This window comes from Amphiura filiformis, chromosome 14, assembly GCF_039555335.1.
Source record: "Amphiura filiformis chromosome 14, Afil_fr2py, whole genome shotgun sequence".
Lineage (NCBI taxonomy): Eukaryota > Metazoa > Echinodermata > Ophiuroidea > Amphilepidida > Amphiuridae > Amphiura > Amphiura filiformis.
Genome location: NC_092641.1, coordinates 22,846,206 through 22,869,163, shown reverse-complemented (window position 1 = coordinate 22,869,163; position 22,958 = coordinate 22,846,206). Strand labels below are relative to the sequence as shown.

At 37.3% G+C, this 22,958-nt stretch overlaps 1 protein-coding gene across 1 annotated transcript; it reads left to right on the top strand.

The window, feature by feature from the left end:
• Positions 1 to 2,899: 2,899 nt before the first annotated feature.
• Positions 2,900 to 18,762, top strand: LOC140169846 (uncharacterized oxidoreductase YrpG-like). The gene is made up of 8 exons (XM_072193158.1): positions 2,900 to 3,241; positions 8,346 to 8,488; positions 9,122 to 9,275; positions 12,938 to 13,111; positions 13,747 to 13,844; positions 14,636 to 14,814; positions 16,337 to 16,476; positions 18,226 to 18,762. The coding sequence occupies exons 1-8, from the start codon at positions 3,092 to 3,094 to the stop codon at positions 18,325 to 18,327; spliced, it is 1,140 nt and encodes a 379-aa protein (XP_072049259.1). The 5' UTR covers positions 2,900 to 3,091; the 3' UTR covers positions 18,328 to 18,762.
• Positions 18,763 to 22,958: the final 4,196 nt, after the last annotated feature.

Genomic DNA, 22,958 nt, shown 5'->3' with positions numbered 1-22,958 from the left:
ATACCGGTATAGGCCTATATAAAAGTTGTTTTACAAATAGAGATTTTATTTTATTTTATTTCAAGAAGGAGAATGTCATAATCAGTGGCGTACTGAAGGGGGCAGCTCTTCTGTGAGAGGTCTTGGGAGGGAATGAGGTTGAAGGAGGGATATGAAGAATGAGAGGGACTGGAGGAAGAGAGAAAGAGGAAGAAATGAAGAGAAATAAATAAATAGACGTAAATAAGTAGAAAGGTGAGGAAAATGATAGGAATGAGAGGGGACAAAACGTAAGAGGGGATGGAGAAGGGAAGGGAGATAAGAAGAGGGAGTGATACTTTAGCAAGTACAGAGAAAGGAAAAGAAATGAATGACAAATAAATGTAGGCCTTATAATAATTATTATAGAAACTAAACACAGCCCCCCCCCCCCACACACCTGCCTAACACTAACAGCACTATTATTCGCTACTTGCACGGTTCCGCCATTATGCACTATGTGCGGAGCTAGAGCCTCGAACTGGCAGCATACATGAATGGGAATTGAACTAGTCATAACGTTCTGTGTAAGGTTACATAATTCTTCCTTTCATGTATGCTGCCAGTTCGAGGCTCTCCCGCACATAGTGCATAATGGCGGAACCGTGCAAGTAGCGAATAGGCAGCCATTCGATGATGCCAATGCCTTTATGCGTTACGTATTTAAAACGCCCAGTCACTGTATTTTACACCTGCCAAGCACAAGTCACCCAATTTCGAAAATTGGACGTTAAATGTACACTCTCATAAAATATTGATTGGCAACATTTTCCAATATGTCAGCGCTCAAATCGGACACAATAGAACAATAGACCATTCAGTACGTTGCTGCAGTCCATAGGTTAATACCGCCCACCTGTAGTCTTGAGTCCAGACTGTATGTGACCAGCATCAAATGACGAGTATTATGACAGGCTGTGAAAAAGACTACAGTAGCTATTGCTTATTATTGGCGCACGTCACCAAATCACTCCGCACGCCGACGCGATGTAATGTGGATGAGTTCTGGTATTAAAAACAGGATCTTTTTAGAGGTATTTTGGGCCTAGCTGTGGACTTGAAAGAAAAAGAGATTCAGAAGCATGTTATAGCTTAAAGGTCATATATATATTGCTCGGACAACATCATATCATTGGCAAGCTAATATTATGAGGGCAATGAAAATGACTCCATTTTTGAGAAAATAAGACGTTAGTAAAATTGATATTCCGCAAAAACCAACTGTAAGCGATGAGTTACATGTACTTCGAACGAGACAGAGTTTTAAAACGTTTTGTATGAAAACTCACTACAAAAATATTGGTGAAATGTTTTTAAAATGTTTTTGTAAAATATTTTTGCAAACAATTTTTGGGCCAAATATTTTGTAGACACTTAAAGGAGGATTTCGTGATCCTAGCATCCTCTTTTTATGACATTTTTCAGTAGATAACCAAAAAAAAAGCTTATTTCCAAAATTTCAGTTGATTCCGATTTTGCGTTTGCGAGTTATGCATGATTATGTGTATTACACTGCTCCATAGACAATGTGTTGTAATTTCGTTCTGGTGCACCAGAACGAAATTCAAATTTGGCGATATTTTTGCTAAACGAATTAATCTGCAAGAAATATTTGGTACATAAACATTATGTAGCCAGAGGTATCCAGTGGTGTAAAAATCTCAATTTTTTTTGGGAAAAGTGGGGGGATGAGGCTGTGGATCACGAAATGCCCCTTTAAATAACAGTAAGTTAATGTTTTTGAATGTTATGCAAACGTTTTATACCCTTTTATATATACCCTTTATATAACCCGACATTTAAACATTTTCTAGCAACCTTTTCTAACTTTTTGCGAATGATGTCGAAAACGTTTTGTGTTTGCTGGGGTAATCCCACTCTTGATATTGGTATGGTAATAGTTTATTCTATCTTTAATACGTTGTTTTAATGTGTAGGCCTAGTAATAGTAAATGAGAAGATGTTCGGGATTACCCCACTCTCCCCTATAGTGTTCGCTTCATTTTCTTACGTCATCAGCCCGCTGCCTTGAAAAATAGGCCTAATTTCGCCGGGAAGGACCCGAATGAGGCCAAACTTTACCAACACAATTTCTCTTTTTTCATGAGAAATACGCATAAAAAATTGCAACAAGTGTCAACTTGTAATGTAATAATTATTCTCTTCGAATGGAGTTAAACTTGTTTTTGCAATAGATATGCCCTTTCAAAGGGCATTTCGTAACCCTCAGCATCATCCCCCACTTTTCTCAACAAAAGTTGAGATTTTTATACCACTGGAAACCTCTGGCTACATAAAGTTTATGTATGAACAATAGGCCTACCATGCAGATTATAAATTTGTTTAGCAAAAATATTGTGAAATTAGAATTACGTCCTGATAGGCCTACAACAATACGAAATTACAACACATTGTCTATATGCTATGTAGTAGTGTAGCTTAGTGTAGGCCTAGGCCTATATACATTAAACATGCATAACTTGCAAAACAAAATCGGAATCAACTGATGATTTTTGGAATAGGCTATAAAGCTTTTTCCGTGGATATCTACTGAAAATGTCATAAAAAGAGGGTGCTATGTTGCATAACACAATTTTTGAATAAAGTAGGCCCTCGGATTGAAAAATCAGTGGCGCTGTTTAAACGCACATTTTTATCTGAATTTCTGGAAATAAATCACAAGACTACCCCCGGACTACTCGTTCCTTGAAACATTATGTTAAATTTTCATCGACTTGCAATCCATTGGTATTATTTTTATTTTCAATTTGTTGCCGAAAAGGTCTAAAAATCGAGCAAAGAAAAGGCACGTTTCGTTTTCACGTGTATTTTTAATGGGACACTGAATTGGTGGTGTGCGCCCTTGAATTCTTATAACCCATATCGATTTGCCCACGAGGGCGTGTAAACAGAGAAACAGCTACGGAAAGTCGACACATGCACAGAATTCGTGCAAGAAGTTTCTGTAAGCTTACCTATTTTTAAACCAAAGTGCGCTGTCAGACTCGGTATAATACATTTCAAACCATCGTTGATACGATCTACAAAGCTTTCAAGTTGTGCACGAGTTCGCATGATGTCCGATTTAGCTGACGAAAAAGCAACTCCTGGAGACGTTTTTCAGCAAATCGTTGACGACGACAACATGTATCGTTACCTGGGTAGCTCTGGTGTATCGGTGTCCAATATTTGCTTGGGTACCATGACATTTGGTGTAAATCCGGTACGTATTCAAACAATTTTTAAACATTTAATATCTGTCAAATTTTAATTTGTTGTTGTTTACAAACAAATAATAAAATTAGTAATTGACCGGTTCACCGAATCGTGCACACAGGTTAGTCATTATTAATGCCATCGGACCTGAGGCTGAAGTCTTGCAGCGGTACATAGCATAGGGATGCACTGTACGTTTAAGAAATCCAAACTTCAAGCATCAAGAAATATACCTTGTATTTATCAGTTTTACCTCAGAGATGCTGTAGACGCTCTCTACACAGTGTAGAAACATCACAAGTAGAATGCTGCTCAATATGATAAATCCAAATCATGAAAATTAAGACAATATTTTGACCACTTTTGCACTTAGAAGTAAATTACTCCCATGTAGATTGCAGGTTTTGCCAACTCAGGGAATTTTGAACCCACCCAAAAGATGAGATCAATGTAGATCAATTACCTCAACTTTGTGAGTACCGGTATAGAGTAATACAGTGGGATTAAAATTATCCACGCATGCCCAAACCCTGGTACAATGGGATTAAAATCATCAGTGCATGCCCAAACTGACCTTCATATCAGAGAGTTCCTCAGCAACATCCTTAGAGCCCAAAATGAGCCCACATATTGTGATGTTTCTTTAATTTGTGGAACAAATGTCAATATACCGATCTGTAACTCATTAATCAGATAATGTCATACCGTAATAATGTTAAATAAAGATTACTGAGTTACAGTTACTGGAACTAGCACACAGGTGTGAATCTGATTTTGACGTTCGATTGAGGTATCCCTTCGTGCTTGGCTTCTACAGAAGCACTGTGGAGAATACTCTCAAAGTCAAAGGTAGTTCCACTCTTTACACTCTGTATAGACATCTCCATGATGTTATTCATGTATTGGATACTGAAACTGATTTTCAAATAATGACAATTTCACGCGGTAGTTTTCAAAGCATGCAGGTGGTGGACACAAACTTAAAACTTTCATTCCCATGGCATTAAAATATTTTACAGTATATACCTTTGAAGAGTGCATACTACTACTAGTTACTCTGTGTACTAGTCAAGTTGGAGCTACAGTGTAACAACACATACGGCGCAAAGTTCATTCATAAATTTCCACTCGCCAAATACATGCATTTCAACACAGTAAATATGCGATGAACTTATTATATGCTCTACATGTTAAAAGTCTCAGTGTATCAGTCCTATTCCATTGTTATTGTGCTAGCAATTTAGTGGTGGGTTAAAGAATGATGATGCTTCAAATTTCTTAGGAAACCAGCTTATTTGATGCAGTATGATCTCCTGAGCATTTTGACAATGAGGTGCCAGTGAAAACAAGTATTTGGACGGGGGTCTGAAAATCAATTGATATTTTCATCAGCAATCGCCATTATTCTGTTAAAGTTGGTATTGATTTGTTTACATGTAATTGATGTTTAGATTTCCATTTTTTAAAGTTGCATAAAAATTGGGAGTTGATGTTATCTTAAAATGGCCATTTTACGTCCAAATAAGGATGTGAGGGCGCTTCGCATTAAACTTTAAATATTTTAGAGAAGTTTGAGTTTATTGAAGAGTCAAGTGTAGACCATTGGGAGGCCTGATGAACAATGATTGATAAAGATTTTTGGACAAAAATGCCATTTTAATTTCAAAGATTCTATATTTTCTCTATATAAAACATACGTTGTTGAATTTGGAAAATGCAGAATGATATGAAATGGGTAAGTTCATGTAATATTCACTTTTTACAATCCTGGGACACCAACAAGCAAGCCTATCTGTGGAAGTTCAGTAAAATTGTTCATGACTCTCCTTAAATTCTTTATTTGCTGTTTGTCTCCCATCACCTCCTTCCTCACACTTCAGTAGCATACAGCCCTTTTAAACGGGCGCACCCCGTATCAAAGAGAAGAGAAATTGGAGAAAAACAGTAAGAGAAACGCCTGCATGCGTGTGATTTTGTTCTGTGATGCGCCTGCACTTGCTCATTATTTTTTACATTGGCCAGTTCAATGCCAGAAGGATGTAACTTTCTTTTAGCGTTGATTTGAGGTTGGGTATTCAGAAAAATCTTTATTTTTCCCAGACACTGCTTTTGCTATCTGAAGTTAAAGAAGAAACAAAAAAAGGAGAGAAGATGAACAAAGAACTCACTTGGTAAACCCGGGATTCAAGACACAGTTGCGCTGGGCCTGCCAGGGATTATAAATCTGAACATTATATAGCACTTTATAGGGTGATTGCGTCATCACATGGCGTGGGATTCATGCATGCGCGCCTTTTGTGTGGTGGTTACATGTACGATCGTGGTATTTATGGGTGATGGGGTTAACCGAGCCATCAGTTGACTTTTCCCAGTTCTATGCTGTAAAGCATTCCCTGGTTTCCATCAAAATCATTTTTACCAAATGGCTTGTTAGACATCCATTCTCATTTTTCTGCCATATAACTAAATAGCTACCGGTACATAAATTATATCGATTTTGAAAGTGCATGATATATGACTCTGTTTTTAAAGCCATATTATAACATTTGCTGAGGAGGACATCCTCACTGGTTTTTTAAAATTCATTTTTTTACACAATTAAATTGTACTTTATTAAACCAATATACCGTGCAAAAATCAAGACTCTCTAGAGGTGCTGTAGTTTTGTCAAAATCCGAGATTTTGAATAAAACGACGGAACCGGCGTTTTATTATTACGATGGAATTATTAGTCGAACGCATACACGATGTTCATAATACACAGTACGTACACGGCATGCGGGGCGGTGATCTACACAGCAAAGGGTCGTACCATAACATGACCGAAGGACTGAAGGAGTGGTGACGTATTGGCGACATAATGCGCCGGTAGTAAATTCCAATTTTCTTTGCTTTGCCGTAGTTGTTCGGCTCAAAAATAAAAGGGGATATATCTGACAGTAAAAACTAACATTTTATGGCAAAGAAATGCTAATCTATTTTGTATGAAAATGTTATGGCTTTAATGTCATTTTTTGGGCCTAGCTACAGGTGCACACCTTGTTCATGTACAGGAATATGTCAACTAATTATGGTATTATGTTTTATAAAATGTTACGGTAATGAAAGTTTTTGGAGTTTATAAGGGTATTATAAAAAAAATAAAAATGTTAATCAGAATTTATAAGATAGAGTCCGAAGTTTTCCGTTTTACGGATAAGGGAAAAATATCACGGAATCGGAGGTACAACATGGAAAATGACATTTTTGTATGACAAAACTTGTTTTTAAAATAAATGTTACAAACAAACTTTAAGAGTTGTGTGTGTCAATTTTTATGATAAAAATACTGTTTAATACCCAAACAAAGATATTACCAAGGCATGAACCCCCTATCCATCATGTCTATCCAAACATCGTAACAGTCGGCCTATTATCTTGAGAATATTCCAATCAGAGCATACTGATCGCGATATTGAACACTTTATTGTGGCATTGATATCATTCATAATCATTTTTTATACATTTAAAGCTTTATTCATAAAACATGGATTTACAAATTTTACAACATGGATTACAACACGGAAAACGGATATTAGAAAACGGTAAACTTCGGACTCTAGTATAAGATAATATGTGACCGTCCAGGTCGAAGCGCTCGTAAAGTCGCCCCCTGGTCAAAAAGTAAAAGGGTAGGCCCTACATTATTTTGGCACTACATTATTTCTTTTTTCCACATTGCTGGTATTAAATATCAAATGGTCATAATTGGCGGTCACTTCAAATCATCCCCAACTGAACGAGGTTCAGAAATGTCCTCTCATTGTTACTTAACTTTTAAGTCTTTGTTTGCTTGAAAGCTTTTTACTAATGCTATATACATAAGTACATGTATAAGCTTATTATCCTCTTCAACAATAGGATTAAAGATTGGTGTTTGACTGGACTAAACTGAGAAACATGTCGGACAAATATTAGGGACATATGAATACAACCTCTATGCATATTTTGCACTGTAACTCGAAATACAATTTGCCGACTTTACGAGCGGTTTGAGATGGATGGTCACATATGGCACTACAATTTCATACATATGTATGATTACAATATTTGTAAAATAGATTTATTTTAAGGGTAGGTTTTCATTTGTAACATCAATCCATTTAATTTACGTTTAATTACCTAGCTGTAGCTTGATGAAAGTACACAGCTGGTTTACTCAAGTTAAGGGTAGGTTTTCATTTAAAACATCAATCCATTTAATTTAGATTTTTTACCCAGTTGCAGCTTGATGAAATTACACAGCTGGTTTACTGGTATCAATTAAGTTATTAAGGTATAGGTTTTCATTTAAAATGTCAATCCATTTAATTTATGTTTAATTACCTAGCTGTAGCTTGATACACAGCTAGTTTACATATCAAGTTAAACGGCATTGTGTTTTAAAATTGTGACCATCCACCACGAAGTGGTAGTAAAGTCGGCTCTAGATCATTTTCTGTTTATTGCAGATTTTGAAAGAAAGCACTTTCAGCTTTAAAATGACACCTCACTTACTTCATCTGACATCTGGAAGTGAAGTTATGTTTCATCAAATGTCAAATTCCTACTATATTTTACATAGAAATCCATACTGTTTTTGGTTGTATCTCAAAATGGAAAATGCCGACTTTACAACCAGTTTGTGGTGGATGGGCACAATTGTAATCAAAATACAAAAACATACAAAATCTGCAAAGTTGCATAAAATGCACACAGGTGCCTACATTGTCAGTAAATGTCAAGACATAAATTCTCAAAAAGCTATTAAATAATATGTTGTTTATGAACTAAACGTCTATAGGGTCTTGCTCTTCCCCCCAAGTGATGATGGCCGCCCTGAATTTAGTTTTTAAGGTATTTTTTAGCCCATTTTTGTCAAAGTTCCCCCCTTAAAAAGTTGTCTTGCCCACCCCCCGAAAAAAGTGCTAGCTATGCCACTATGGGCAAAACACAACACCCTTATAAGCTTTTGTATTGTAAATCTCCTTTGTATTGTAAATCCTATACCATTCATCTTGTGTCTTAGATGTGTTTATAAACACAGCTAGGTCATGTAATTGATGAAATGTGATTCTTTACCTCATATACAGCTTGGTAGACCAGGCCAATGTGATGAAAAATTAGCCCATCAGATCATGGATAGATACGTCAAACTCGGGGGAAATTTCATCGATACAGCAAATGTCTACCAGTTTGGTTTGAGTGAGGAGATTGTAGGAACATGGTTGACAAAGTAAGTCGAGTTGAAGAGCTGAACCCCTGTCGCTGGATTAACCAGTCCAGAGTCTACTGCACTTACCTGAGTTCACAGTCTGTAATCGGGCAATTGAGTCCCCATGTATGGTAACTCTCTCATTGTGTCTCAGCAGCCAATTATAATGTTAAATAATGAGGAAGGAGGTGGCCTATATGCTCACCCTAGCAGGGCGTAAGACAATGCGAGACACATATGCTAACAGGGCATAAGACAATATACGCCCTGCTATTATTTAGAGTTGAAGAACTTAGATCCAAAACATTTATAATGTTCATCGGGCTATTGAGTGTTTCATGAACATTTTAGACACAGAAGTTAAAGCAAATTGTTATTGCAGAAAAAACAATGGTGCATAACTCCAGAACTTTTTGCAAATTCCAGATTGATGATAAAGATGAAACGAAAGTTGGTAAAATGTTAAAAAACTACAAAATTTGCATAATTTATTCAACACTACTAATATTAGTGTGTCACGTTCAATAGTTGTGTTCGTGTTTTAGATTGCACATGTTTTGTTTCTAAAATTGCATACATGTATGTCTCTGAGTTATACAATTTTAAAGTCATATAGATGGCAAAGCAGTTTCATTTTGTTTATTTACCCATAAGGCAACAGCGAGAGAAGATTGTGCTAGCTACCAAGATGCGATTTACAATGGACACAAAGAACCCAAACAGCAATGGTCTTAGCAGAAAGAACATCATCTGGAGCTTAGAGGAGAGTCTTAAAAGACTGAAGACTGATTATGTAGATCTGTATCAGGTGAGTGGGCTGTTCCAGTTGAAATTCATACAACCTAGTATGGAAGGCATAAGCTTGCACACAGGGAGTGTAGATTTCAAATGGAGTAACCCATTCAGGTAACCCCATTTAAAAATTACACTCCCTGTGTGGAAGACTGAAGACTGATTATGTGGATCTGTATCAGGTGAGTGAGCTGTTGGGCTATTCCAGTTGAAATCCATACACCCCAGTATGGAAGACATGAGCTTAATCTTCCACACAGCGGGTGTAGATTTCAAATGGAAGTCATCCATTCAGGTAACACCATTTAAAATTCACACTTCCTGCATGGAAGACTGAAGACTGATTATGTAGATCTGTATCAGGTGAGTGAGCTATTGGGCTATTCCAGATGACATCCATACACCCTAGTACACCCTAGTATGGAAGATATATACTGCGCCAATAAAGTATCCTTACACTTGGAAAAATAATCACAATTTCCAAACTGAACAAAATTGGAGTAAATTTGTTTTTTTAATAGATGCACTTGATTAGACGAAGGTCCAGTTTCAAAAGTGACGAACTGGACTATTCAAAACGCCACAGACCACAAATCTGGTTTGAGAGTGGTGAATGGCTAATTTATGCGTTTGGCGCTAATTTAAAACAAAAGGAACAAAAGAAAACTGAAACAAAAGAACTGACAAATAAAAAGAAAGTTATGAAAAGTACAGAGAAGTAAAACTAAAATAAAAACTGCTTTAAATAACGCTTCATTGAAGAAACTGTGTTGTCTCTTTGTTGCGCTTGTTGGAATCTTTTTGCGCCTTGTATAGGCCAGTCTGTCACTTTTAAAACTGGACCTTCATCTATTCAATTGCTTGTAACTTTACTTCTTGAGGTCACATTGGATTCAATGTGGTGTCATAATGTGCAGGATTAGATAGTGCATCTATCAACAACAACAAAAAATTCCCTAATATTGTTCAGTTTTGAAATTGTGCTTATTTTTCCAAGTGTAAGGATACTTTATTGGCGCAGTATATATAATATGAGCTTAAATCCTGCACACAGTTGTAGATTTCAAATGGAGTCACCCATTCAGGTATTAAAGTCACACTACCTGTGTGGTAGACTAAAGACTGATTATGTGGATCTGTATTAGGTGAGTGGGCTATTGGGCTATTGACGCTATTCCAGTTGAAATCCATACACCCTAGTATGCAAGACAAATGATCTACCACACAGGATGTTTAGGTTTCAAATGGAGTCACCCATTCAGGTAACCCCATTTAAAATTCACACTACCTCTGTGGAAGACTAAAGACTGATTACATTGGGCTATTCCAGTTGAAATCCATACACCCCAGTATGGAAGACATGAGCTTTGTCTCCCACACAGGAGGTGTAGATTTCAAATGGAGTCATCCATTCAGGTAACGCCATTTTATGCACACTTCCTGTGTGGAAGATTGAGGTTGTGTCTTCCATGGGGGGTGTATGGATTTCAACTGGAATAGCCCATTGACGAAGAAACAGACAACGACCCTGGGGGAATTTTTGGGAGGGGAAGGGTGGGATGTTGGTAACATTCGTCACACGCCTGGGGGTATTCAAGTTTGGTTTTGGTAGCGGTGTGCCACTGAGAATTTGAACAGAAAGTGGACCCATCAATAGACCAATTTTTCAAGAAATTTGGACCAATCGATATACCAATAATTTTCTTCCAAATTTAACCCAAATTGTCTTAGTTTAAACAAATTTTCCCAAAAATGTTGGTGAAATTTCAAAAATTTTGGCTAGATTGAGGCAAAATCAGGCTTATTTTCTGACAAATTTGAGAAAACTATTGAAAAAAGGACCCAGTCCATTTAGTAAAATTAGCCTAGAAAAATGGGGTCATTGGTATACCAAAAGGCTGAAAATGCTACCCATGTTTGTGGCACGTCCCCATGTGATCATTTGTACTGATTACCCCCAAACCCCCTCCTACCGTTCACATGGTTGTGGCAACGGGCAACCCTGTTTTTAAAAGAGATAAAATTCATTTCAAAGAAATGATTCAATGAGTGTGAGTAATTATAGCAAACATATTCATATTAGGTCATTATACATGTATGACTGGCTGTGTCCAGACAGATGGCCATGTTTGATATTCTATGGTTTCTTTATTCTTTCAACAGATTAATTACAGGGTTGCCAAATCTGTGATCTGGGAGCCCAATTGGGTGGATACGACACCATGTCCTGACTCCCGTCCCACAAACTAATACTGAATATAAGAACTTGAGTGACTTTCTCAATATTTGCCACAATTTCTGAAAGTATTAGCTGTCCCATACAAAGCAAGGGTTTTTAAAGAGAACATTTAGTCAATGTTTCAGTGATTTGACCCAAGGTTTTGGCAACACTGACTAATAATAATACTAGAATTTGATACTGTTAAGACAGACAGCAATGGATTCACCATATGCTGTTACATTAATCACAATCACAGATATTTTTATGCCTGAAATATTAATGAATTCATTTTTTATTAAATATGTGAGAAAGAATACATATGTGATATATCGTCAGCCTACTATGATAATTGCCTAAGTCATTTTTTTGTAATTTTTAACAAAGTATAAAATATGGTTCAAGCATGTATTTAAACATATTTATTCACCAATCTTTGCACAAGAACAAATGATAATGATACAAATTAATTAGGGTGATTACATAACTGATGCATGCTTGAACCAGATGTTGTACTTTGTTCTCAAAAAATGACTTTCATGTATGCAATTATGGTAGTAGGCTGATGATATGCAAACAAATTGAGCTTGATGTTACATGTTAGATCACCATGCAATTTTTTTTCTTTTTTTTCATTTTTACAAGTTGAAAATGCTGACACTCCCATATCCCATATGCTGCAGATACACTAACAAAGAAATACAAAAGAATGAAACTCAATCAGCTTGGGCTCAAACAATATGAGGGGCAATAAAATATCATAAATGTGATAAAATATCTACCGTTATAAAAGGCACTTTTTTTCAAAATTACCTGTTTTGTTATCAACAACTATTTTTAGTCTGTAATTAGTTTAACACGTCTTTTTGGCTGTATCTGCCACAGATAACTAATTCCCTGGGCACTACTGGCCACATTATTTGCCTCTAAGACTGGTTATGAAGAGAGCTATATCATGAATTGAGCCAATCAGAGATATGATATTTAGTGAGTAGGGGTGAAGGGATTAAGATGAACATTCCTCAATGATCTAAAAGCTCTTTTTTGATTGGTTATATAAATGATTATATCATGCAGTTACCCAATCAGGGGCTTTGTAAGAATAAGAATAAGTACTCATGGCTATAATTATGCAACCCTATACTTATGGACTACACGGTGGCCTAGCGGAACGGGCACTGACTCATAATCCCGGCAACGCCATCGTGCTGTGCCCTTGAGTAAGGCACCTTATCTCGATTACTTCTCTCCACCCAGGTGTTTAAATGGGTACCGGCATTCTTAAATGCTGGGAAGGTAACAGACTCGCTGTAGACGAGGTGTAGCGATCCCCCTATAGCAACATTACATGGAGGAGTCTGGCCCAATCGCCAATGAAAGAGAGAAGGGCACTCCGATCACTGTTTATACAGGATCGTCTCCTTTACCTTTACCTTATACTTGTTATTGTTTCACCATAGATTCATGCCTGGGATACTGCTACCGACATTAAGGAGTTGCTAAGAACAATGGACGATTTAGTGAGATGCGGTAAAGTGCGCTACATTGGAGCTAGCAACGTCACTGGATGGCAGATGCAGAAGATTATGGACTACTGTGACTTTATGGGACTTAATAAGTGGGTTAGTCTGCAGGTAAGACTGATATTTGAAAAAACAGTAGATTATGGATAACGATATCGCCATTTTTGACGTCGCCATTGAATTGTCACGTAATCATGAAATTGTCTCGAAAAATTCTAAATGTGTTATGCTAATGAAACTTGATGTTATGTTAATTTTAGCCCGCCCATGTTGCCCATGTTTAGATATTTCAGCCACGTTTGTGATACCAAAATCCCAAAACAATTCATTATTTTGTATTTTGTGCAAAAAAAGCACACATGCCAATGAATAAACCTATTCCCAAATAGATTTGGGTTGTGTTTTAACACAATATTAGAAGGTATGTAGCATGCTAAATGTTAATGAAGTGGCCACTATTTTGAAAAATAATGAAATTCTGGAAAATAATGAAATAGTTATTTCATTATGGTTTGAAAAAATGTTACTTTCATTAGCCTTATGTGTTGTCAAAGGAAAATTATGTTATTCTAAAACCGCTATAGTACGACAACCACTAGTGGTCACCAGGGGCCAAATCTTGCTTGAACTTCATGTGTGAAAAACCCCCATGCTTTTTTTGCAAAGAGCAGAATGGTTCCCATTTTGGCTACTAAGCAGCTGCTTTATGAAAGATTCTACCAGTGGTTTTGGATTATTCTTTACAGGCACAATACAGTTTATTAAATAGGGAGTTGGAATTGGAGCTAACAGACGTGTGTAAGAATGAAGGATTAGGAATACTTCCATGGAGTCCTCTAAAAGGGTAAGAACATTCAACATTAATTACTATAGGCAAAATATCTAATTCACGATCATGAGAGGACATACCTTCTGTGTACTGTTGCATCAACATACTTTGGTGGAATAACCCAATTGTGTGACTTACATGACGGAACCTCAACCTTGTCTAGCGACGACCCTATTCAAAGGCCGTGATTGGTAAATTCTCAAAAGCTGTGTGGTCTTTGCGTAGTATGTACAATGCAAATATCTTTACATAACCAAGGTCACAAGGTGGCTCTAGCTCATGATCAAGAATTAGATATTTTGCCCATAGTCAAGGTGAGTAGGTGATGCAGCAGTATACATTTGTAGTCTTCCATTTGTGTTCTGAAGGTTGCATGTTTCTAGCTTTGGTCAGTTGGTTGCGTCATCATGTTGTGCAAAAACCAAAGATATTTGTGAAATAAGTATGAGGTTTTTTTTATTATTGACAATGTTGAGAGTAGGAATTAATTTGAAAAATGTCTCAAAAAATATAACATGCCAGTTATATTCCGGTCTGCAACTATCAGACAATATTTTTAACATTAATAACATCACAAATCTGCAACAATCCCAAACTGAAAAATTCACCCACCAATTTTGGCTATTTCTCCATTTACGATCCTGCCCAAAAGTGTCTCCTTTTGACATGACACGTCACAAATATATATATAGATATAAACTATTTGTACACAAAATCCCTGTCTCTTTAATCCATGTATTTTGTGAATTCAAGTAGAACAAAATATGAGCGTAACCATGGTAACATACTTTTTTGTTATATTTCAGTGGATGGCTTACAGGCAAGATTAAGAAAGACATGACAGCGCCCCCTCCAGGTAGTAGAATAGAATTTGCTGAAAAGAATCCTAATCTCAAATATCAAAGTCATCCAAATTTTAAATACGGGGAGGATGAGAGAGTTTGGAAAGTAGTGGATGCTTTGGAAGAAGTCTCTAAAGAAACAGGTGGGTGTACCCTAGTGCAGTGTCTTAGGCCCAATATTGTTTGACCTTTTCAGTGGATTTTCAGTGTTTTCCATTTAGAGAATAAAGGTATTGTTTTTAGCCGCTGTTGTGCATCTATCGTCTCATATAACACGGGCGACATCATTATTTTAATTAAAACAATGAGGCGAAGGCGAGTTGTTTTACGCCAAACATAATGATATCGCATTTTATATGAGACGATAGATGCACAACAACAGCTAAAAACCATACCTTTATTCTCATTCTTAAACACTTTATTCAAATAAAAATATTAATCATAAGTATACCAAATTTTAATCAAATTAAATCCTACATTTTACAATGAATTACCTAGGCCTTAGAATTGATCAGTCCCGTTGTTGCTATGCACCTCCAATTGGTTCAAATAGCACGTACGAGTGTTGCCTCAACTTGTATGCGCTAAACCGTGTTATATCGTGTCATATCACACGGCTAAGAACCAATAAGATTGCAGGAACTTTCTCAAGTGTTTAAGAATCATGCATATAATTTGCTGCAGCAACAAAACACAGAGTACAAAAAACAAAGCCAGTTATTTTAGAAAAACACCAACAGAGCCAGAGATTTATAAAAACCAGAGAACCTAGCAAAGAACCACAAAACGTGAGTCTATACACAACAGTTGTTTGCAACAGGGCAGACTATAGATGCCGTGACAGCAACAACAATGGCGGCCAAAGCAAAATGAATCCTACTGAGCTATTCAAGTTGAAATCCATACACCCCGTATGGAAGACATGACCTTAATATCCCACACAGGGAGTGTAATTTTCAAATCGGGGTACATGACTGGGTGTTCCATTTGAAATCTACACCCCCTATGTGGGAGATAAGGTCAATGCACATCTTGTTTGTTTTCAGGTTGGTTCTCGTGGCCTCAGTAAAAACAATGTTTCTTGTATCTATTCCATTTTCAAATTTTGCAAAGCTATAGTCAGTAAAAATGTCACAAAAGACATTTCTAAATTTGCTTTGTTGGGCTTGTATAGTGGGAATTGATTGAAAGAGCCCTTGTGGGATGACCTTGAATACCTCAAATTATTAAAGCTGAGTTGACTCTTTTAAATGTGACACAATCTGCTCCATGGGAGCCAGAGGCATTTTTTTAAATTGAGTTACTATAATTATTACCTTGTAATAACATTATAGGCTATCACATACATGTACTGAAAACACCAACGGTCTAACATACTTGGTTCTTAAGGAATGAGGTTTTGTGATGTGTATTTTCTTATGTATTTAATTGTTTTTTTACTCCATATTTTTACTTTTATCTCAGTTTCAAATGTGCCGCATTTGGCCCCCATGGACCAGATCGTGTCACAAATGCTGTTTGTTTGCATTTGTTTGTTTTTATTGCATTGGCCCATGCTTTGTTTTTCACTGGCATGTTGGGCATTTCTTGGGATTTTTATGCATGATTGTTAATAAAGTAATTAAATAAATATTGTAATAATTATTTTTTTTTTTTCACTTTTAGGTAAATCCATGTCTCAGATTGCTATACGCTGGTTGATCCAGCAGGACACCGTGTCTTCAGTAATCACTGGTGTCAAAACTTTGGAACAATTAGAAGATAACATGAAAGCAGCTAAAGGCTGGGAACTATCCAAAGAACAGGTGAGTTGGACATTGATTGATTGATTGATTGATTGATTGATTGATTGATTGATTGATTCATTCATTGATTGAGGGGTGAACAGATGAGTGAGTGATTGGGGGGGTAGAGTGTGAAGGGGTGAGTGAGAGAGTGAGTGAGGGGTCAGCAAGGGGATGAATAGATGAGTGAGTGAGTGAGTGAGTGAGGGATGAGTGAAGGGGTGAGTGAGAGGGTGAGAAGGTGAATGAGTAAGTGAGGGGGTGAGTGAAGGGGTGAGCGAGGGTTGAGTAGTTGAGTGAGTGAAGAGGAGAGTAGGTGAGTGAGTGAAGGGGTGAGTAAGGGGATGAATAGGTGAGTGAAGGGGTGAACAAGGGGTGGGTGATTGAGGAGATTAGGTGAGTGAGTGATTGAGTGAATAGGTGAGGGTGAGTGAGAGGATGAGTGAGTGAGTGAGTAAGTGAGGGGCAATTGAAGGGGTGAACAAGGGGGTGAGTAGTTGAGTGAGTGAGGAGAGTAGGTGATTGAGTGAATAGAGTAGTGGGTGAGTAAGGGGTGAGCGAGTGATGAGTAGGTGAGTAAGTGAGAAGGTGAATGTGTGAGTGATTGAGTGAGGGGGTGAGTAGGTGAATGAGTGAGCCAGTGAATAGGTGAGTGAAGGGTGAGCAAGGGGATGCGTAGGTGAGTGAGTGAGGAGGAGAGTAGGTGAGTGATTGACTGAGTGGGTGGGAAAGTGAGTTGGCGGGAGGGTGTGTGCTTGGGCAAGCAGGCAAACATGGGGAGAAAAGGAAGGATAGAGAAAGCAAGTTGATCCAAGTTCAGCTTGGCAGTCACTTGTTCAGGATTGAGTGATGAGTGAATAAGTCTGTTATGAACATAGAGGTCTAAATGAGTTGATGGCATAATTAAGCTTTTAATCGAGCCCTTCAAGACTATACTTTATTCAGTTCATGATAGAGGAGACTCATAATATTGTGGATTAATAAAGAATGGCACACAAGCAGTTAAGTTCAGCTCCTACACAGAAAGTGCGATTTGTGTATTCTGTGTCTGACAGACACTTTTGTGAGTTTATGCAAGCAGTTGGAACTTATGCGCAGCAACACAAGCCAAATAATTTTCTCCTTTGACGGGTTGAACAAAGTTAAGAGAAGAAGGAGAATGTGTTGAAATTGAAATTCATACACCCCCTACATGGACTTCATTTGAAATAGGAGATAGAGGTCATGTCTTCCATAGGTGTATGGATTTCAACTGGAATAGCCAAATGTAGCATGTTTGGGTACCACATAGGGTTCAACAAAACATTCAATAAAGTCAGCATATAGTTATTCCTATACCCAGTAGTTTATGACTCCAATTAAGAAATAAGGTAATGTTAATAGAACAAAATACATTCAAGGAGGCGAGAAAATCCTTCAGAACAAGCATCTTGTTTGAGTAGCGTTTTTAACAGCATGTTCATTTATGCAAATATGTAACATACATATGGGGGCATGGTGGAGCAGCGGTACAGACTCCACCTCAGAATCAGAGGGTTGCATGTTGTGCACTTGAGCAAGGCGCTTTACCTCACTTGCCTCTTTCTACCCAGGGGTGAAATGGGGAGCTGTTAGGAATATTGTCCATTGAGCACCGCCCAAAGGTATGAGCAAGCCTTGGGCATTGTATGTCAGTTGACATATTGCAACGACAGCGGAATAAATGTAAAGGGCTTTGATATGTGTGAAAGGTGTGATAAATGATTATTTATTTATCATTTTCTCTTTCAGATGAAGACTTTAAATAAAGCAAGTTACCTTACGCCTCCGTACCCATATGAGATGATAAGGAGAGTAAACGGAGGAAGGAAACGCACCAACTGGAGCAAATAGAAGCATGAGGGAGTTAAGCTTACATGCTTTTAAAGGCAGAAGCCAAAGAGTGGTACATCAGGCATGTACCAAAAAATGCAATGGGTGTATGAACCCCTTAATGCGTATAATGTGACACAATGGGATTCCTTGAAAACCGCACCTCCACTGTGGAAAATTTTTTAATTCAACAGTTTAAGTTACTAGATCCAACCACCCATTTTCATCTATGAAAAGTGAATAGGGTGTGGAAGATTGTGGAATTCCATACAAAATTGTGTAATTTTAGACCAAATTGTGCTAATGTTGACTGGATTTGATCAATCTCAACAATTTTCAGATGGAATTTCACATAAAACTAACCAAAGTTAAAGTTTCCAGCTGGATTGACAATAAGGTGGAACTGGAATTAAGATAACGTATTTCCTCGAATAGTCGCCACCGGGGCATTGCATTTCAAAAGGGGTGTTTAAAGAGTACCAAGTGTGACGTCATAAAATTTTCTTTTTGCATTTCAGCATTTTTATGATCATATTTCAGTAGAACATGATGAAAAACATCCACAGTCCAAGTTTGGTGTTAATCGGATCATGAGGGCCCAAGATATGGCCGTATGAATACCTAATTAGCCCCACTGAAATCAGTGTAAATTGGCCTGGTTCATTTCGTTTTTTCACAAGTCTTTCTGCTTCTATTTTCAAGGCGCTCTCCACCTAATGTGAATCTGGACCAGCAAATCGCTGAATAGGTCTTTGATGTCAGGTGTAACTTGATATTAGGTGAAGTACAATTAACAAACAGGGTTATCAACTGTGTTGATCTAAAAAGGCCAAGTACTACATGGTATGAAAGGGTATATATGTGACCATCCACCATGAATGAGTTGTAATGTTGGCAAATCTTGTTTTTAGATATTGCCCATTGAAAATCTCAAAACACAATAGAAAACAAAAGATTTATCAATTCCAACTGATTTTTACTAACTTGCAAACAAGCAACAGGGACATGTAATTTAAAGCTTATTTTGTGGTGGACAGTCACATTTAATAGGTTAATAATTTAAGGCCAAGTGACTTTAATAACATGGTGTGAAAAGGTTATTTAATATTTAATAAGTGGAAATTCTAAGGCCAAGTGATTTAACATGGTGTGAAAAGGTTACCTAACATGTAAAATAAGTTAAAATTTATAATTAACTGACAAAAACCAGATTGACTATAAACCATATAAGTTATGTGCCTTTTACATACAAGGTTCGCTTTTTGTTATAAAATACCCCATGTTTCACGGACCCTGGGAAATTCTATACTAGCTGTATGCGATCCAACCGCGATTGTATCGCATATTTCAAACTACAACACGAATGCACAAACTTGGATACAATAATTAACAATACTAACCAATCATATTAGCACGGTTGGATTCACTTCCACGTTACACATGCATATGCTGGCATGCATCGCGCTGTGTATGCGAAAAATCATCACGCTATGTCATGCTGCGTTCATTCAATTGAATTTCCTACTGTAATGAATCGGGCATTTTTAGTGCTATTGTTTGATATAAAATTGGATCCAAAATTGGAGCTATGAGTTTTAAAAATATTGGATGAGAAGTACAAGCAAAACCAATAAATATTGGGTGTAAAACATCTAATTTTATCATTATTATGTTTTGGATCCAATATTTTCACACACTTGGATTCATCAGAACATAATAATGTGTATATTTGAATTATTCATTCCATACATTTTCTGCCCTCCATTAGCGACAAACCAAGATGACGAAAGTACCATATAGTGCAATTTTGAGTCAGGAATTGTAATCTTTATGTATAGTATTTTTCTAACTATTAGGTTTAAAAAGATTTGTATTACTTTTTTTGACTGGCTGATGTGTGTAATTCATTCTGCACAACTTGGATCAATGTATTTTAACACATTTGAGCCCATAGATGCACAACAGTGGCTAAAAATAATACCTTTATTCTCTAAATAATGCACTCAATATGTCTAGGCTCTAAAGTTTCTCCTTGTGAAGAAGCCCAAATCTCTATTTTCATGTTGATGATGAGGTTGCTCCTTACAATACCTTTTGAGCCCAGTAAATTGGCACTCAAGTGAGTTTGTACTTATATAGGGATATGTTGGGCATGTTATGAAGGTAATAAAACTGTTGCCATGGTATTACCAAGCAGTCGCTATTGGCTTCTGACCAATCACACTGTAAGTTGTTTTTTTCCTGTTTTTTGCAAATCACTTCATTTGTCCCAATTAAAGTATACTCACATGTTGAGTCATGTTCCTCAAGCACCTCCACTGATTTTCCCGTAAAAAAAATCCCAGTGGAATTCCCCCTGGGGGGTGTCAAAGTGAAATTTTCGTTTTTGGCCACAGATTCCATATTACTTACAAACTTTTTACGGGAAAAACTGTTGATGAAACAATATTTGTTGGTAACTTTCTTTTTATTTATTTGGACATGTGCAATTTCAACCGTATGAGGGCAGTATCCAGGTCTGAAATTTCCCGGTCCCTGGAGAGCAATAATCAGAGGAGGTAGGGTGCTGAAAATTTTTAAAAATTATTATCTTATTCTGTGCCAAAGATGAAAACGATCCATAGATCTTTACTTTGCATTTAAAACCACCTTAAATACACATCCCCTGTGTGGGAGAATAAGGTCATCCATATAGCGGGCCCAATCTGGGCTTCCTCACATGGAGAAAACCATGACAATATATATGTAATTGGATCATGATTGTAATTGATAAACACATATTGTATTTGTGTTTGTATTTGTATTGCATTTGTATTGTATTTGTATTCATAATATTTCCGATCATTCACATGTAATTTCTCAGATTTTGAAATAGTGTCTCTTATAAAATGATAGTTGATAATGTTAATAAATTAGTGAATATTCAAAAACAAAAGCATCAAAGCTACAATGTATATAATTTGTTTAGTGTGACTTATTTATGAAAGTTTGTTTCTATTACATATTCATGTTTTAATGAAAGGGCATAAACCAAAGCATCATTGTAGCACTGTGATGAGCAAAACTAGATTAATTTAGGGAGGGAAGAAAAATTGAATTTCTTTTTTTATACTAAAAAGAACCCCATCAATGTTATTTTGATGACACCAGTTATGTTAGCTAAATAGACTCTGGATTGGTTGATATGTGGTGATGCAATAAGCAAGTTCAAGCCCTGGCAAAGCCCTCGTTTGTTCTTGTGAGATAGTTGAGCTAACTTAACTGCTTACAAGCTCTTACTGCAGTGGCATAGCGGCACGTTTGCAGCTCCAAAAGACCCCCTTTTACTGATACGCCATCAGCTCCCAAAAACCCACCACCACAATTCTGGGGGAACATACCCATATACTCACCAAATTTTTTGATGTGCCCCCCCCCCACGTGGCCCCAATTGATTTGATCGGGATTGGTGCCCCTCCCCCAATGGGATGACTCACGCTACGCCACTGGCTTAGATTACCAGTACAAGAACTAAAGGCAGGGTCAGAAATTCGCGACCAAGTGCAAGAATCCTTTTGAATTATCCCATGAATCCATGGATTCTCACCATATAACTTTGTATGATAAACTGAAATATTTACGAGAATTCATTTAGATTCTTGCAATTTTGTTGACAAGAATCTTTGCGAGAATGGATTCTCGCCGAATTTCTGACCCTGCAAGGTGATCCTGGTTGCAATTATTTAGTGTGGCATCTACAAGTAAAGTTATAGAGGCCGTCAGCCTTTCGCCATCTTGTGGGTACAAATGATTTGTGTGTTCATGCGTCGGACCCTACGCGCAGGGCGCAGCTTGCCACGCAGCTGTTGTCGCGCATTAACGCGGTGATTTTGCTGTTCACGCATCGAGATCGAACGACCATCACAGCGTGTACCCACAAGATGGCGGCATATGACGTCACGCTGACGGCCTCTATAGGGGAAGAACCTGTATTGAGGCCGGTGTGCCCATGTCTGTTTCGAAGTGATTGGGTAGGGTTCATCCATGTAATGCTGCTGCGGGGGAATCGCTATGTGAGTCTGTTACTTTCCCAGTATTAATTGATGGTAGTACTCATTTACACCTGGGTGGAGAGAGGCGATAGGGGTGAAAAGCCATGCATAAGTGCACAACATGATACCACTGCAGGGATTTGAATCCACAACCTGTAGCTACCTCCCAATTTCAAACTTGCATTTTTATCATCAAAGTTCATGTTTTGTGAGTAATCAAGGACATTTAAACTAGTACTCAATTAAAAGACTATTTTACATTTAATATTGGTGCTAATATCTTTGGACTTACCATACAAACTTAATTGGAAGTCATGGAAAATCAGGTTTGTGGGGGGGGGGGAGGCTAGGCATGCCAATAAAACTGCATGAAGTCCAAGAAAAGTTCTTTATAACAGGACATATAATATTGTGCACATTAGCAATGTTTAATACAGGTTGTGAATTTACAAGTTTATTATATCCTGAGTAGCATGAACAGAATATAACAGTCACTGTAAACAAATAAAGACAGGGAATTATACACTTTTGAAGACCTGTTAATGAGGGCCAATCGTTCCATGAACTGCGACATACGAAACTGCTACGTACGCACAAACTGTGTTTCTTTATGGTCTTTTG

Excerpts from the sequence above, each read along its gene's own strand:
- LOC140169846 (XM_072193158.1), top strand. The coding sequence starts at position 3,092 with ATGATGTCCGATTTAGCTGACGAAAAAGCAACTCCTGGAGACGTTTTT. Across the intron at positions 13,112-13,746 it reads ATAAGTGGGTTAGTCTGCAG|GCACAATACAGTTTATTAAA; the intron begins GTAAGACTGATA and ends TATTCTTTACAG. Across the intron at positions 14,815-16,336 it reads AGAAGTCTCTAAAGAAACAG|GTAAATCCATGTCTCAGATT; the intron begins GTGGGTGTACCC and ends TTTCACTTTTAG.